This window comes from Platalea leucorodia (assembly GCF_965183815.1).
Source record: "Platalea leucorodia genome assembly, chromosome: 20".
NCBI lineage: Eukaryota > Metazoa > Chordata > Aves > Pelecaniformes > Threskiornithidae > Platalea > Platalea leucorodia.
The window spans coordinates 7575329-7592202 of NC_138842.1; the positions used below are offsets into that span (position 1 = coordinate 7575329).

At 58.0% G+C, this 16874-nt stretch overlaps 2 protein-coding genes across 3 annotated transcripts; both read left to right on the forward strand.

The window, feature by feature from the left end:
* Nucleotides 1-1328: 1328 nt before the first annotated feature.
* MPZL3 (myelin protein zero like 3) lies at nt 1329-7436 on the forward strand (the record flags this gene model as incomplete). Its single annotated transcript, XM_082330651.1, has 6 exons — nt 1329-1407; nt 2482-2648; nt 3670-3880; nt 4519-4684; nt 5541-5604; nt 7370-7436. The coding sequence occupies 6 exons, from the start codon at nt 1329-1331 to the stop codon at nt 7394-7396; spliced, it is 714 nt and encodes a 237-aa protein (XP_082186777.1). The 3' UTR covers nt 7397-7436.
* A 4635-nt stretch (nt 7437-12071) lies between these two features.
* Nucleotides 12072-16655, forward strand: LOC309599334 (uncharacterized protein). 2 transcript variants are annotated; one of them, XM_082330649.1, is made up of 8 exons: nt 12072-12292; nt 13648-13811; nt 14197-14422; nt 14583-14712; nt 15105-15165; nt 15811-15906; nt 16129-16324; nt 16571-16655. In XM_082330649.1, exons 1-7 carry the CDS (start codon nt 12250-12252, stop codon nt 16288-16290), a joined length of 882 nt encoding a protein of 293 aa, XP_082186775.1. In that variant the 5' UTR covers nt 12072-12249; the 3' UTR covers nt 16291-16324; nt 16571-16655. The 2 variants fall into 2 exon arrangements, with proteins under 2 accessions (XP_082186775.1, XP_082186776.1); XM_082330650.1 differs by having other exon boundaries at nt 14586-14712.
* The last annotated feature ends 219 nt before the right edge of the window (nt 16656-16874 follow it).

Sequence of the window (16874 nt, forward strand, 5' to 3'; positions counted from 1 at the left end):
TTTTGTTTTTCTTATAACCTTTCTTCTTAGGTACTTCTAACGCAGATGGTGAAGGCTTGTAATTTTGGGTGTTGGAACAAAGCTGCACGACGAACGCCCCACGCTGCGCGCGGTGTCCCTGCTCAGCCCGACCCGCTCGCGCGGGAAGAGCAGGACGTTAACCGGGGTCCTCGGTTTCCTTCCCTCGGGCAAAGCGGGAGGGAGGGGGAACTTTCCTTCATCTCCGCACCTGCAGAACGGGAAGAAAGCTGCTCTGCAGATGAAAAAAACGCCAAAAGATTTGAACAAAACGCCAAGATCGCTGACCGAACCGAGATTTTTCAAAGCGTCTGAGCAGGCGCACTCTTGCACCTCAGAAATTGCACGGTGCATACGCGTTGCCCTATTTTACCTCCCTCAAAATCCTCTTTGACGTTGTGAAAAGGAAGGCTGACTCTGTGAGGGATCAGAGGAGCAGCCGGTCGCTACAACGTACTTTAAATCTCTTTCCTACTTTAAATGGGAAGTATTACAGTCTGGGAATGTATGCTGTTTCTTATTAGGGAGAACCTTTACCGGTGGGTGTGTTTTTCATATCGCTCTCTTGCGGCTTCAGTAGGCTTTGTAGCTACGGTAGCTGGGGATGCCGCCTGCCGCCGCGCAGCTCCTTTCCCCGCTCCGCCGCCACGTCCCAAGGCCGCCCTCCCTTCGCTCGGCTCTCCGGCCCCGCTCCGTGGCTGCTGGCACGGTGTCGGCCTTCCGACACCGCCAGCGCTATCCCGCTTTCCCCGGCTGCCGTTTGCTGCCCGGGCGACCACCGGCGCGTCTCTCCCCCGCGTCGGCGGCCCTCGCTTCCCCCGTGCCCCGCGCTCCCCTAGGCTCCATCTAAGGCAAGCCAAGCCCCAAATCACTGAAACTCTTACGGTATTTAACCAGCACCACATCAAAACGTCAGCCCGTTTGTTTAAAAAGTGTCTTTATGACTTTATGACTCTCCCTGTAATGTGCGGGCCATGTTATCTGTTTGTATGTTTTCGTGTCTCCATCGCCCCCGTCATAAATAAAGACGCCTCGTGGAGAGCAGAGAGGGCGTTACGCCAGCGCGGCCCTGCTGCGCCCTCGGCGCCTCAAATGAGGGGGAGATAAATAAATACATAGAGATAAACAAAGGACGGGGAGGTTTGGCTGTGGGGAGCCCCGCCGGGGGCCGCGGCCCGCCGCCCCCCGGGAGGGCGGGGAGCCCGCGCCCAGGTGCGAGGCCGCCGCGGCGGCCATTTTGGGGCCGCCCCCGCCCTCACCTGCGCCGCCCGCAGGTGCGCCGCCATGTTGCGGGGCTGAGCGCAGCCGGGATGCGGCGCGGCGCGGCGGCGGCGGCGGGCGGCGGCTGCCTCCTCCTTCCGCGGGGGGCCCTGCTGCTGCTGCTGCTCGGTAACGGGGGCGCGCCGGCGGCCGGGCGGGGCGCGGCGCAGCTCCGCGGGGAGGCGGCGGGCTCGGAGCCGCGGGGCAGGGCCGGGCCGGAGCCGGGCCGGGGGGGGGGGGGCTGCCGGCCCCGGCTCCGCTGCGGGGTCCCCGGGGCTCGCCGGCTGCGGGAGCGGGTCCGGGGCGGTGCGGGAAGCGGCGGCGGGGGACGGGCTTGAGCGGGGCCCGGCGGGGCCGGCGGCCTCCCTCCCCTCCCTCCCCCTGCCCGCGCCCGGGCACGGCCGCCCCGGCCCCCTCCGCCCGCTCGGCCGCGGCCCCGCAGCCCCGCTCGCGGCCTCCGGCCTCTCGGAGCGTTGTCACGACCCCCGCGTTTCCTATCGGTAGCTGCGGAGCGGCGGAGCAACGCCAGAAACTTGCGGGGCAAGTGGGAAATGCGAACAGAAACGTGTGCCTGCCCCTCCTGAGCCTGCCCGGCCCCGCCGCCCGCTGCGCTGCGGGCAGAGCGTCCCCGCGGTCGCTCCGCACCGGCCGGCAGCAGGAGATGCGTGCGGGGGGGGATACCAGCCATGCTCCTGCCGGGCGCTGGGCACGCCGACCGCGTCCCTGGCTGGAGCATCGCAGCAGGCGAAGGAGGCAGGAGTTGTTGCGCACGTGGAGAACGGGACGAAAGAGTTCTTGCTGCTGCGGGGTGACCCTGGACCCGGTCCGTGTGGAGGTCCCTGGCTGTATCACCTTGGGGCAAGACACGCAGAGCCAGAGCTGCCTTGAAGTAGCCTAAAGCTGGCACTTTGCAACTCATCAGAGAGCCAGCTGATTCAGTTTCTCAGCTCTTTATCTCCATACCTAAGTATCTGTAGGGTCTTGGCGGTGTTTTCCAGGTAAATACTTCGATTGGGGCTAGTTCCAATAGGGAAGTTGCCTGCTTTTCTTTAAATTTCGTTATGGGGGAGGTGGTCGCTACCCTGCTTCAGTCTTTGGGCTGTGGTTGAGCTGGACGTGCGTCGATACCTTTGGGACACCGTCACTGCTGCGCCTCGCAGATAACAAGAATCTGATCCTTGCCCTTTGTGCTTGTTCCCTCAGGTGTCTGCAATGCTCTTGCCCTGGAAATTAAAGCCAGTCCTAAAGTGCGAGCTTTCGTTGGTGAACGAGTATCGCTGAAATGCTCATTCAGATCCAGCTCTCCCATCACTGAGAGCCTGACGGTAGACTGGACGTACCAGCCCGTCGCAGGTGGTCAGATGGAGACGGTAAGTGGACCAGGGAGTCTCGTTCTAGTGGAGACTGACCAGGCCTCTGGGCTTGCTGAAAATCTGATGGCATGTTTTCCGTTTGCCTTGCCGTGCTGCTTCGTCACTTTGGGGTGCGGGACTCTCGTCGGCGCCTTCTTTCCCATGTGAAGTTGCTTTAGTGTTCTTTGGGCTGAAAATATTCTCTCTAAATGCATAATAGCAAGATGATGATAAAAGCAGGCAAACTCTGGGTTTTGACGCAAGTGCCGCATCGTATGCCGTAGCCGTGTATAGGGTGACTGTAAAGCATTTGGTTGGTAGCTTTCTCGAAGGCAGCTGTGCCCTAGGAGCCGTGTCGTGCAGCCTGCTGCTGCTGTATCTCGGAGAGGTAAGAACATGTGTGCAGTGACGGTCTGAAGACAGCGATGACGACAGCCTCCAAGGCTTAGGGGCTGCTCCTTGCTCTTTTGTTGGCAGCGTTTTGAAACGTAAGCGTCAATACGTAAGTCTGAGAGCCCGCTGGAAGTCTCTCATTCAGGGTGGAAGCAGAAAATGCACATCTTTACAGATGGTCAGTGACACCTGCTGCCTGAAGAGTTTGAGCTCTTAGGAGTGTCCTTGTGTCTGGAACAAAAGGGTGGTGCTTGCCTGAAGTGAGGTCTCCTAAGTCTCTGCTCGTAGGACAGCGAGAGCAAAAATGCAAGAAGCAAAAGCTGACGAACTGCAGTGTTCTGTCTCGCACGAGACAAGAAGCCTGCTCTGCTTCTCGACCGCAGATGTGCGGAAGGGAACAAGTTGGTCAGAATGGTGATGGTGACACCTGAGAGCTGAGGCTGGTAGATAAAAGCATTGGAGATCTAATGACGGGGGACTGACTCGGAGAGGTCAAACAGGAGCTTGAAAAGGTCTCCTGTACGAGCAGTATCCTTTCTGGCTTCTTAATGTGTATCCCTTCACGTTTACCATCCAAAAAGTAGCTTGCTTTGCTTTCTTAGATGAGTGTTTTCTTGGCGCAATGATTGTCTTTGCTTCCTTTTAGATTTTTCATTATCAGTCTGTTCCGTACCCAACAACAGTGGGAAAGTTCAAAGACAGGATATCCTGGACTGGGAATGTTGCCAAGGGCGATGCTTCCGTTGCTATCCAAAGCCCAGCGATGAGTGACAACGGGACGTTCATCTGCAGCGTGAAGAATCCCCCGGACGTGTACCATAACATTCCCCAGACAACGCTGGTAGTTACGGAGAGGGGTAAGCCTCCGTTGCAACAGCACGTCCTCATCTACGTGCTACGGCTGCCTTGCAGCTTTGTCGGAACCGTAGAAGTCTGAGCATCGCACGTGAAATGGGTTCCCTGGAGTTCCGCGTTAGCGTTTCAGCCAGAGTCGCCTCAGCCCTTCTTTCGGAGCTGAACACATTGAGAATATTGAATTTCTTGGGGGCAGGAAGGCGCAGAGGAAGCTGTGGTAATAACAAAAATCAAAAGCGTGCCTTTGTTCAGGAGTTCCGCTCTCCGCACATTGCAGCAGCAGAACAAGCTAAATGTTTAGGAAGTGCTGGTCTAAATGAGCTGTCGCATCACAACGCTGATTCTCACTAATACTCGATTTCTCCGCCCTGCGTGCGAGGCCTGCCCCAAATTCGCGGCTTAGGCGTGCTGCTAGAACTATGTCGTGCCCTGCCCGCCTTTGTAGTTTTTTGCTACAAAAAATATGCGTTGGCTATGTGATAGGAGTCCTACAGATTCAGTGACAAGCGGTTTCAAATCTGCTCTGTGCTTTATATGAAAAGACCAGCAACCTGTGTCCTGGCTGAATGTTTGTCACAGAGGCTTCAGAAAGCCGTATTTTATTCCTGGTACAGCTGGCTGCTCTTTGTCTTTCCTGCAGGCCTTTCCTTCCAGCTAACTTCAGCGGTGCTGCTGTCCATTTTGGTATTTCTCCCGTCCGTCATTGTGGTCATCCTGCTGTTGGTAAGGATGGGAAGGAAATTTGGAGTGCTACAGGAGAAAAAAAAACCTGGCTGTAAGAAATCCTCCATCGAAGTGTCTGATGAGTAAGTTCTGGCTGGCACCCGAAGCCCGTGTTTCTACTTTGGCCTGTTGAGACAGGCCAAAGGACAGTTCCTCCGCGGTTCTTCCTTTCGTAGCGCTCAGCCTCTGCAGTTCAGGCATGAAAGCTACTTCTCCACGAGCGTAATTTAGGCAGCGGTCAGAAAGCTCTGGAAAATCCCCATGTTGGAGCGTAAACTAAGTGCTGTACATCCCCCTTTTTCTGTCCTTCGTCTGAGGCCGTGGAACTGAAGCAGTTCAGGGTTAGACAGTCTTTCACTTCTGTAATTTATTTCAGCCGAAATCAGCAAGATATTTTGCTTATGTGGGCTTCATGTGCTGCATTTTGGTATGAAGTATCCATAACAACAAAACAAACTGAATAACGCTGACTGGTTCCCCTGCGGTGGCCTGAGCGGAGGTGCCAGGTACTGAAGGAGCCTTGGAGACGGGATTCCCTGCTGGCCCGGGGGGATTCTGTTCCGGAGAGGTTCGGCAGCGGGAACGGCGAGGCGACGCTGCTGCCGCCGGAGCCGCGCCTGGTTTTGCAGTGAGCTCAGAGCTACAATTTCCTGCAGAATGGGTTTTTTAATACAACGTTCTGATTAGCGTCCTAAGGTTTGCCAGCCACATAGCAACTCTTGTTGCGTTCTTTGTGGTACTTAAGCGAAATGTCTGCCTTCAAAATAAGGGCCCTGATGTTTTTTATTCTTTTTGGTGTTGCTGTGCAGAGTCAAAGGCTTTTCATCACGATGCAAAGCCTTCGATTCAGTGCGGTAGAACTAGAATTCACGGTCCGTAGGAGGTCGTAGTACGTGTGTTGGGGAAAAGCCCGGCCTAATCCTATGCTTTTTTCTGCAGGCCTGAACGCACAGAGACAGACAGCTGCTTGGGGAAGCTCAGAAACTGGTGTCTGAACTGTGTGGTAAGTGAAAGCTGGTGTTTTCATAAGTGGTTTTGTCAACTTCGGTGCTCAGAGGAGGTGCTAAGAGCAGCAGGTAGAGCTTGTCATAACACCCCTAGATGTCAAAGCAGCGTCCCAAATGCCCAGGCTTGTGCTCCTTGGCGTTTCCCACGTACAGGGGTGCGAACGGCTGGCCCTACCGCGTTGCTGGGGGGGAAGCTGTCTGGAGGTCCGCCAGTCCTGCTGAGCTCTCGTGGTTTGTCTGTTTGTTTCTGGCTTTTTGTTTGGTTTGGTGCCTGACGTGCTGCTCGTCCTTTGTTCGGTCGCTGCCCTGTGAGCGAGCTGCTGTTCATCAGACCCGTCCTGCCGGGACTCCTCGGTGGTTTGGCCGCCTGCTGCGCTTGTTCTGTAAGATGCGCCTCCGAAGTTCTGTCTGCTGGCGTCAGCAGCCGCAGCCCCAAGTGTGGCGCCTTCCAGAGTAAGCTCGCTAACAGGCCTAATTTGAGAGGGTTTTCACGTTTTCCTGCTGTCCTACAGAGCAAGCTTACCTCGGACGCGCCTTTACGCGTTTTCTACGCGGTCAGGAGGTACATGAAGGAGGGTTTAAACGCGTGTTGCTCGATTCGCTATCCTAATGTCAGCGATTTAAAAAGCGCTAAGTGCGTGAGCCGTCCGACAGGTGTGTGCTGATGGTTTATAGGCTTTATTGGATACAGAATGAAAAACAAACAATGACGCAAGTTACATAGCAAATATTTACAATTCCACCTAAGACACAACAGTTACAATGTAGCAGTATCGGGAAAAGGAGTTTTGGGAGGCGCGGAAAGCGGACAACGCGCCGCGCAGAAGCGGGAGCCGCGGCGGGAGGCGGAGGGCTGCCGGCAGCGACGCGCCGGGGAGCGGGGAGGCGCCGCTGCTTCGCGGCGGGGGGCGAGGTGGGACAGGGCGGGAGCCCCAGCTCGCCGAGGCAGACGCTGCCAGGCAGCCGCAGACTTGAACAGTCGCGAAATGGCCTCTCGTCCTTTGAGAGAAGGCAAATTTGAATGCTGTAATCCTGCTGCTTTCATATTGAGTATTTTGTCCTCTGTTTGATACTTCGCTCTCCGATACCGAAATATTTAGGTTACCAGGTCTCGCAACATCCTGCCTCGCTGGCTTTAGTGACTCCATTTTTGAGGTTTCTGTAATGTACTTCTTCGTGCTTAATGTGCTACCACATAATTAAAATTGCAAAGCAGTGAAAACCTGCTTGGACTTAAAATGGCTGGAAGGTTAGTGAGGTTTCCCTTATGGAGCTGTTACGTTTGAGGTTCTGGCGAGTTGAGAGCTGCAGAGCTGGATTGTGGGGACGGCATCAGATGGTTACTGTGGTTAAAACAATAGGCGATGGGGATCTGAAAGCGTGTGGTTGCTTGCAGCTGAAAAACAACAACTTGTGCTGCTCCCGACCTCTGTAGGGATCGGTGGCACTTTTTAAGAAGATGGCCGTCTGCACTTTATGGTTCATCTTTTGCTTGAGCTTTAGCTGCTGCTTCCCTAAAACACGCTTCACGCGTTGGCTCTACGGTGGCAATTTGTCTGCGTAGCTGCGATAAGTCAAACAGATTTAGCTGCGAGCCCGTATACGGCTACAAGTCCTATGGCTTATCCAAGCACAGCAGCGTTTTGGAAAGCACTTAAGCTCTTGTCAGAAGCCCAGCAGACCCAAACTTTTATTGAACTCGTAACTTGGTTCGTGTCTTCGTACATAGTCTCAATTTCTCTCTTCGTGCTCCCTGTTTAGGACACGGACGAGGAAGACCCATACTGATGAAAGACTAAAGCTACGGATAAAGAACAAAATTACAGCGCTGAAAATCATGGCTAAATAGGTACGAAGGCTGCTGGATAACCGGTGCAGATTGAAGGACCTGCTTTGATCTTGGGAGACTGGAAGAATAATGCCGATGGGATAATTCACTTTTATTTAAGTGCAAAATAATGATTTTGGAAATCTTTCTAATTTATTGGGGAAAAAAACCCCCTCTTAACCTCGCTTCTCTAGTGCCTCCAGAAACCTCAGTGCCTACGGCTGTACAGCCTGTCTCCTGCCAGCGGTCCGACGGCGCACGCTTCTTAGTTTACTCGCAAGTTTGTCCCCCTTATTACTGGTGATATCCCTCCTTTCCTGCGCCCTTGAATTGGAATTGCCTGAGGCGCAGGCTGCTCCGGAGGGCTGTCAGCTCTCTGAGGTGGTCATCGGTTTTCTTCTCAATTTCTTTGGAACGTGTTTGCTAAGGACTTAACAGCTTGAGTAAGTTGGTATATGGCACCCTTTGTCCTGGAGCGAAGAGAACCTGCTGCTTTTTCACTCTTCATTGCTTTAATCTGCCACCGAATTACAGGACCACCATTTTGTTCCTACTGTTTTCTGATTCGGTTTTGAAGTCACCAGCGGCACAGTAGCGTTACCTTACACTGCTGAGTTTTAGCTTTCCTTTTTTTTTATTACTTGTCCAACAGCTGCATTACTGGGTACGTATCCTTCTACTTGTAGAAGTGAAGCATGATTCATATAAAACTACTCCTTTGAAATCAGAAATGCAAATGGGGACTCTGTGTCTGGGGAAACATAACCCCATCTACCTCAACCGTGGGCTCAAGCAGCGTCCAAAGGAACGTTCTGTGCTCGGAAGAGCGGGCGTGTTCTTCCCCTCCTCTCCTAGGCGCCACGTTAGGGAAACAGCCAAACGTGCATCGTTACTGCCCGCTGAGAAAGAGGCCTTTCTCTTTCACCAACCTCGTCCAGCAACGGGTGGCGGAGAGCAGCGGAATTCGGGTCTGCTCAATGCCTGAAGAGCTGCTGTTTTCTGCTTCCTTGCTGTACGCGGCATTGGGCAAATAGTCTCCTTTTACACGTGTGTTATGAGTTTGCTGCTGACTTTTCATGTGCCATTGCCAATAAATTGCTTTGTGTCGTCTGGGCTGTGGATTTCTTTATTTGGCTAAATACAGTTGAACTCCTAAAATGGCCATCCTGAGTTGTTGCTTAGCTACGGAAATGGTCATATGATGGTGGGTAAAGGCGTCCAGGGAACGGACTTAGCTCAAAAGGGAACAGGTACCCGGTCTCCCTTTAGCAGCTCAGTGACGGCTGCCGATTACAGGTATGTTGAAGTTCCTGACTGCAAAGCAGGTTAGCTGTAGATCTGTGTCTCCGGATAAAGAACTGTATTTTTCTCCTGTCTACTCTGAAGTAATGTTTAAAAAGCTCGTGCTTCCTCCTGGCACCGCGTCTCCCCCAGCCGAAGCTTCCCTGAGGAAGGATGTCGGTGGTACGCGGAGCCTGGAGGAAGTGGCTTTGTTGTTCCACTTTCAGCAGCAGCGCATCACGCGAGTTCTTTGTTGCAGTGAACGGCTCTTGTTTTCTGCAAAATGGGTGCCTTCAGCTGCCACTCCTTTGCGAACAGGGGGCTAGATCCTGGGCCGGGCTGCCTGGCGCAAAGCTAAGCTGCAGCCCCGCAGCTAATGGCATCCTGGGTTGCGAATGGTGTTGAGCGTGAACAAGGCTTCGCTTCTCTTCTCTTGCTGGCTGTAAGGAAGTTGCTCTGTGCACCATTAAAACTGCTGATACTGGGGTAGAGAACAGTGATTCCTGTGGTGTTCCAGAGGAAGAGGAAGGCTGAAAAAGCTGGTGCTTTAACCAGCTCTGATCCCCCGAAACAAACGGGGCGGGAGCGCAGGCCGCAGGAGGCTCGCCTGCCGAGACTCTCTCCGTTCTTGGCTCCCCACGTAACGACGGACCAGATCCATCTGCCACGACAGAAGGACCGGGACTGAGCCGCACCATGTACCTGCGGAGCGGCTTCTCCTTGCGAAGCTGCGTGCCCTTCACCTGCTCGCGGGCGTAGGCATCGGCAGTCCTTCCCGCCGCTCGGCAGCGGTCCGCTCCGCGTTCTGGGTTGTCGGCGCCTCGTGCTGGCTCTTCACTTCCTCCTGCGAGTTGAAAGTGACCACTAAAGCGAACCTGCAATAAGAGACCCGAAACCAAAGGCTGGTAAGTAACACCGACGTCTTGCACATACAACCTCAAAATGATTTAGCGACTTACTACTTCAGATGCTCTGAATTAGTCCCGGAAGAACCCTTCACGCAAGAGACAAGCTGACTGCCCCGAGCCACGCCGGGTGAGTACTTTTTGCCATAACAGTTACTTTTGGTGGGTTGGTTTTCCTGAAAAGAGAACTAAGGAAACCTAGAAGGGCTGAGGATTCGGATACCACGTGCAGGAGTAGGAAAATGGGAAGGCAGTATGGGATCTATGTACTTTTTTCCCAACCTGTTTAGTCAAGGCAATTATCCTGCAGAAGGGTTTTGATATGCCAGCACCGTAACATGCAGAACAGCCTGGGCGAGTGGGTGCTGTCTTCAGCTGCCTCGCGCCCAGCGCCCACTCGCTGGTGCGTGTGGCAGCGGGAGACCCTGCAAAAGCGCCTTCCCAGACAGGACCAGGATTTATTCTGAGAAACAGGGTAACGCGTCCAGGAAGGATCTGATGGCAGATAAGGACCAGAGCCTCAGCAGCTCAGCTGCAGAGACCTTTCGAAGTTCCGACTGCAGCTATCCCAGTACGCAGGCTCCTGTGGGCTGCAGGCTTTTTTTTTTAAGCTGGCTCCTATTTCGGGTCCTGCACGGGGGTGGTCCCGGGAGGGTGTCGCTCTGCTGGAGTTCTACGGCTTTTGGCAGCAGAGCTGGCAAGTAGGATGCTCTGGCCTGCTGCACTGAGGCACGCTGCAGCAGCTGAGCGCCTGGGAGCTGAGTTCTGCTGTTTGCAGGTCGTGTGTGCACGAGCGCGGGTGGTACAGCAAACCGTGTCACGGCAGAGCTGCAAACAGCGCAGTCAAAGAGCACAGCTCTCCTCTCCGCCTCCAAAAAACCCAACCCCCAAGCGGGTCACGGTTTTTTTGAAAGGCGGATTCGAGAGAATTCCAGAAGGCTTGCTGCCACTTTTCGGGATTTCGTTTGTGGAAAGGGGAGGGCGATGGAGGGCAGAGGTGCTTTTGCATCACGGACTGCGGGCAGAAATGCCACGCGCTCACTGGGAAGCCGTAACGACTGTTTCTCAGCCTGGAACAGACCCGTGGTCCCCCAGCAGCTAATTCTGGGGCCGCAATCCCCGTCTGAGCCTGTCTCAGGGTGTTTCTGAGCTTCCTTCGCTGAGAAAAATGCCTTTGGAAAGAAAAAGGAATTAGCAAACGTGTCTGGCCACGTAAAGAGATGGAAGCTTTCTCAGGGGGTGAGCCGCGGCGGGTAGGAGGCCTTCCCCGCTCCCTGCTCGCTCGCTGCTCCTGCCGCTCCCGCCGCCCCAGGCTGCGTGCGCGGAGCTGGCGCGTCCCCCGTCGCCTCCCCGCTGCCCGCGCCCTCCCCTTGCACCTGGCCTTGCTGTCACCGTCGGCTCTGCCCGGAGTGCCAAGGACGCAGGCGCTGCCCGGGAGACTCGGTCTCCCAGGACCTCGGGTCTGTCGCGGTGGCTTTCTGCCCCGCAGCACTGAAGGGAGCAGGGGATCTCTGAGAGCGATAAGAATAACGGCAGACGTTTACCTTACACGCTTACTCTAACTCCTCTCGTGGCTGTTTCTTGGGGAGAAATCTCTGGGACCTTTCCCCTTTCCAAGCCTTACTGAAGCTGGTCTAGAGATTCCATGGCTTGCACGACTGAGGAGAAAGGAGAGAAGCCAGCAAGATTTCAGAGATGATTCGGCTCTTGTTGGTCTTCTATTTCTGCAGCCAAAGCGCATGTATTGCAAAACACGCGCTGGTAACAGCAGCCTCAAATTCTCCTGTAGCGTGCAGGTTCTGCAAGCGGGGAGGGCTTCTCTCCACTTTCTGCCCTTAAATACGTTTATCGGTTTTGAACGGGCACGGCTTTGAATCACGGAGCGGAGACGCAGCAAGCAGGGTACTGGCTTGTGCCTTCCTGTGATCCGTGCGTGAACGCCGGCCGGCACGTTCCTGACGGTAGCAGCCAGTCCTTCCTTGGGCCGCGGGGTAGGTCTGCAAGGTGTAGAAAGGAGACGTGGCTTTGTTTTGAGGGATGGGCAGCAGCTCAGACTGAATACAGTGGCCAAGTACGGCACTTTCTGAACAGACTCTGAAGGGCTGCAGCAGTAGTTCTCACCAAGTGCAGCACCCTGGGGCAAGGCGGGTATCTCTAGAGTAAGGGGTGTGTGGTTTTAGGACCTGTACCCAGACTTCTCTGAGCGGGTAGCAGAAAAAACGCCCCGTTGCTCTCTGAGCAGAGTTAAGGTTTGTGAACGTCTCGGTTCAGATGCGAGAGACTCGACCCCCAAACCGCCGGAATGATTCATTACTCAGGGGAAAACGCAAAGGTGCTTCAGGCTGAGCCCTCCCCCCGCTCACTCTCTCTTCCTTTTGAGGGCTCGCAGCGGTCTCAAAGCAGAGACGAGCCTGACATCTGTGCTTCGCCGGGTTTCAGGCTCCCAGCTGGGACAGTGGCCAACTCGAGAGGCTGAACATCCAGGCAGCAAAGACTGTGGCCCTCTCCGAAGAACCGAAGGAAGTCTTTTTCTGACCTCGGGGTTCGGTTCGGTTGCAAGCCGTCGGTGTCCTGCCCCAGGGGAAACCGATGCGTGCGTTCACCTCTGCTGTTCTTTTCAGAGTAAGATGAAGGCGTTGCTGAGCCTGACTCTGGTGCTGACATGGCTGGGTAAGCTGTAAGTCATTCCGGTGGGTCTGTTTACCTTGCCTGCTTTCCCCGCTGCCTTTGCCGAAAGACCCGCTGGTTCCCCTCGTCCTGCGCTCGGAACCCCTCGGGGTTTCGCAGGCGCACGGAGCTGGCGGCAGTGAGGGGGCTCCTGGGTGCCAGCGGCTCCTCTGGTCTCCGGGTGCTGCGTGTTCCCCCCCTGCAGAGCTCGTACGCAGAGGCTTCCAACTGCAACAGCATCCCCGATGGAGACCTATACTTACTCTGCCAGACTGCAAGGCTTTGAAAGTAGAACTGCTTTGTCCAGTCTAAATACAGGGAAAGGTTTCCAAGGTATTGATTTTGGCTCTGCTCGAGGCGACTGGCTCCCTTGGTCTTCTCCGCTGGCAAATGTTTGTCATTTTCAGCTCCGCAGCTGGTCAAGACCTAAGGAAACCTGTCTGGGGAGCTGGAGCGCTTTGCATTTATTATTTACGGGGCACCAGACAAGTCCTTGGTGCTCTGCCAGGGCCCGGCCCTCAGGGGCTTGCGGACGGGGTGAGCAGAGTGGCTAAGACACCAGGAAAAGTCTGCCTGTCTGAGCAGCTCCCCGCTGAATCGGCTCGCCTGGTTCTTGACAAACAAGCGCCAGAGCCTCCGCCGCTGCTCTTGCTGGGTTTTGCCAGCGCAGGCTCCGGGGCACGCAGGGTTTCTCCCCACGAGCTCCAGGGACGTTTTCTGCCCCGCTTGTTTCCCCTTCCTGCCGCACGCTTTGCAGCCTGCCGTGTCGGCAGCTGCTTCGGCCTGGTTATGTCAGCTCGGTGCTCTTTGATGCTCCTCTATTTTGTTTTTTTTTCCCCGCCGCCCGGCTTCTCTAGAAACCCTAAGCAGTAGTTATGTGGCCAGACAAATGCGAGGCCAGGTCAGGAGCCTGTGAGCAAGGGGTAAGGAAGCCAAACGGGCAGGTTGTGAAAGAGGAACCGAAGTTCGCGTGAAGCAGTCGAATCGCCCCTGGCCCGGTGTCGATGCGCGGCGCTGGCTCTCCCAGCCAGTGACTCACCGGAACAACCCTGCAGGAGCCGCAGCCCTCGGCTTGGAGACGCAGAGGGCTGGGGTTGCGCTTCCCCACTTCCCTTCCCCGTGGCTTGTTCAGCGAGCGCAGCAGCCCTTGGTCTGGCGGCTGGGAGGATGTGCTGCCCCGCATCCCGGGCACGCCAAAGGCAGGGGTCAGGGAGGGGGAGCGGGGCCTCCCAGTTGCGCTCCGGACTGGTCAGTGCCGTTAGCCCCAGCCTTACCTGGAGAGGAGATACCTATGGGGACAGGCAGGCTGCATCTGGCCGTCCTCCCCGGACTCATCCTGCTGTCCTTGTCCCTGGCAGAGCGATGCAGCGGGTCGGCTGGCTGGGTGTTCATGGAGCCTCAGCTCCAAGCCAGCGCTGGGGACTCTGTCCTGCTGCGGTGCCTCTTCCTAGACCCGGTGGCCAAGGGCTGGACGATGGCCAAAGTGGACTGGCTGCGCACGGCAGGAGCCGACACGCCGAAGGTGGGTCGGGACCGGGGGGTGGGCGGTGGAGCAGGGCGCGGGGGCAGGCGGCAGGGGAGGGCGAGCGAGGCAGCCCTGCCGCCCTTGGGAGGCTGCGGGGAAGCCCGCCTGCCTGGCCCAGGCCAGGAAGGGAGAGGAGGAACGTTCCCCCGTGTGGTGGCGGGGAACCTCCACCGCGCCCCGTGGCCCCGCACCGCAGGGGAAGCGCAGCGCTGGGTGCTGCGTCCTGGGGCTTTCCAAGAGAGCGTGGGAGCGAGCTGGGCTCTCGTGCGTGGCGAGCGCTGCACGGGGAGAGGGAGAGAGCACGGCTCGGAGCAGGGAAGGCACACGGGGCAGTGCCCTGCCACTGGGCTCCCTTCACCCGATGCTGTCTGTGCCCTGGCAGGAGGAGATGGTGTTTTATTACTACAGCAACCATAGCATCCCCGTGGGCCGTTTCCGGGACCGGGCGCGGTGGCAAGGGGACATCTCCCGCTGGGATGGCTCCATCCAGCTGCAGGACGTGCAGGTGAACGACAGCGGCACGTACGTGTGTGAGATGCGGCTGCTCCAGCACAGCAGCGTCTTCAAGAACCACACGGTGCTGCACGTCCGCCCCACGAGAGAGAGAGGTACGTGCCCTCCGACTGCTCCCCTCTCCCGCCCCCCTGCTCGGCCCCACGCAGAGGGGCTGCGGAGGCTCCAGCAGGCTCTCGGACCTGCCACCACGATTCTTCGGGAGCGGGGCCGGGGTCGCTGTGTGTACCATCCCCTGCCTCGGTGTCTCCCCAGCAGGACGAGCAGCGGCAGGCGCCCAGCACGCTGCGGCCCCGGGAGGCGCTGGGTTTTGGCCTGTGACTGCGGGCTGCGGCTGCGTGGCCATTGTGTTGGCTTTCCTGGCCGGATTCAGCCTGAGGAAGAGGTACCAACGCTAGCTCTGGGCTTACGGGGCTGAGCAAAGCACCTCCCCGCAGCCGTCCCGCGCTGGCCAAGCGCTGGCCAAGCGCTAGCCAAGCGCTGGCCTGAGCCGCCCCAAGCGGGGCTGGAGCTGCGGGAAGCGGAGGGTTCCCCGCGCCGGGTCATGCCGCGGCCCGCAGCGGGGTGCAGGCTCCTGCTGCCCTCTAGTGTCACGCTGCCCTGGCCCGTCCCCCCTTTGCTCCCAAACCCCCTGGGCTCCCGGCACGCCAGCAGCAGGGGCGGCCTGGCCCAGGCACGGGCGAAGGCATCGCGGTGTCCCGGGAGAGGGAGGGCAGGGACCGGAGGAGCAGGCGATGCTTCTCGCCAGAGATGACACCGCCGTGGCCTTCCCTCAAGGTCTGCAGCCAACACGGCCCTGGAGAGGAGGGGAAATGGTGGCAGCAAGAGCAAAGCAGAGGTGAGAGCTGAGGCGCGTGTGTGCCGGCCCTGGGACATCGCCACGACCCGCGGGAACCGAAGAGAGGGAGGAGAGGCGGAGACGGGGAGGGACGGGGCGCGCGGGGCGGCAGGAGAGGCGCCGGGCGCCCGCAGCGGGCCATGCCCTCGCCTGGCCAGGCACCCCCAGCGAGGGACGTGGCGTGGCGCGCGCAGGAGAGCCGCGGGCTCCTTGCTGTGCCGCCGGCTGCCTGCGTGGGCGGTGGCTGGAACGAGCCCCAGCTCCCTCCGTTTCGTTTGGCTCGCGGTTAAGAGGAGGTGCCGATGGGGCAAATGCTCCCGCAGCAGCCCGATGCCCGGGAGCCGAGAGGCTTGGCAGGGGGAGACGGGGGCCTGGGCCAGGGTTGTCCTCACGCAGGATGGTTGCGGTCTCGTCACCCGCTAAGGCTGCGTGTCCTCAGGACACGGAGGGATCGCTGACGTGGGGTGTATGGGCCACGGGGCTGGGGAGGCCGAGGGAGGGGATTCCGCCCTGGCCAGGCATTAGGTGCTGTCTGCTGGCCAGCCGTGGCCGTGGCTCTCGGTGATAGTCCTGCGACTGGGGTAAGAAGGCCCTCACGTATTTGGGGACTACTCGTTTCCAAGCGTCCTGATCTCCCCCTCGTAGGAAGCGCTTTACTGCTCGCTCCCTGGAGCCGAGGTACCCAAGGCTGAGCAGGATGCAGGGAAGAAGAAGAGAGCCGAGGAGACCTACATAACCATGGTGAGGAGGCGAGCAGCTGCCCCGAGCTGCGGCAGGCACGGGCAGGGCGTGCAGCTGCGGGCCTGCTGTGACCCCCTACATCACCAGCCCCCCAGGGTGACGGCATCCAGGGCCTGACCCCTCGCTGCCACGCCGGACGGCAGCATCCCTTGCCTCTGGTCCCGTCCAAACGGGCCCCGATACCGGCGGCGAGACTCACGCCCTCTCCTTTGCTCCTTGCAGCACCCCACTCCCTTCCGGGAGAATGGCATCTACGTGGAGCTGGCCAAGAGGGTGATCCCGCCAGAATGGATGGCAGAGGGGCGACAGGGTGATGGACAAAGCGAGGAACCCTACGGCGGACCAGAGGCCGCCCTTCCCTGGGCTCCGGAGGGGGAGAAATAGCCGTGCTGGGGGATGTAAGCCCCTTAGCCAGCAGGTGCGTGCAAGACAGCTTTGCTCCTTTGGGCAGGCCAGCATTCTGCTGCCGTCAGCCCTTCCTCTAAGAAGCGGTGCCGCTTCACCGCGTGCTCCGTGCCAGAGCCAGTGCCGGGGCACGTCCCAGCCCGGCTGCCTGCCGGCGGGCCGGGGGAGACGCGTCTCTCTGGCTCTCGTCTCCCGGTCTCTGGAGGGGGGCACAGAGGGCCCAGCCTCCGCGCTCCAGCTTTGATCCTGGTCCGTGCAGCTCCAGGTCCCGAGATGCCGATCTCCAAGGAGAGCCTGGCAGGGGGAGGAAGGGGAAGATGCAGCAGGAGCCATGCAGACGTGCCAATGGTGTCTTCTGAAGATAATAAACCGGAGGGAGTCTTCCCTCTTCCTGGCTTCCTTTTGCCTCCTGCTTAAGCGTGCGATGTCCGAGCGTGCCAAAGGCTGCCTGGCCCAGGGCCTGGGAGCCCCTGCACCCACGTGCAGCCTCGCCCGCGCCTGCCCCGCTGGCTCCGGGGAGCAGCAAAGCCAAACGGGCCGCGCAGGGGTCCCTTTGCAGCAGG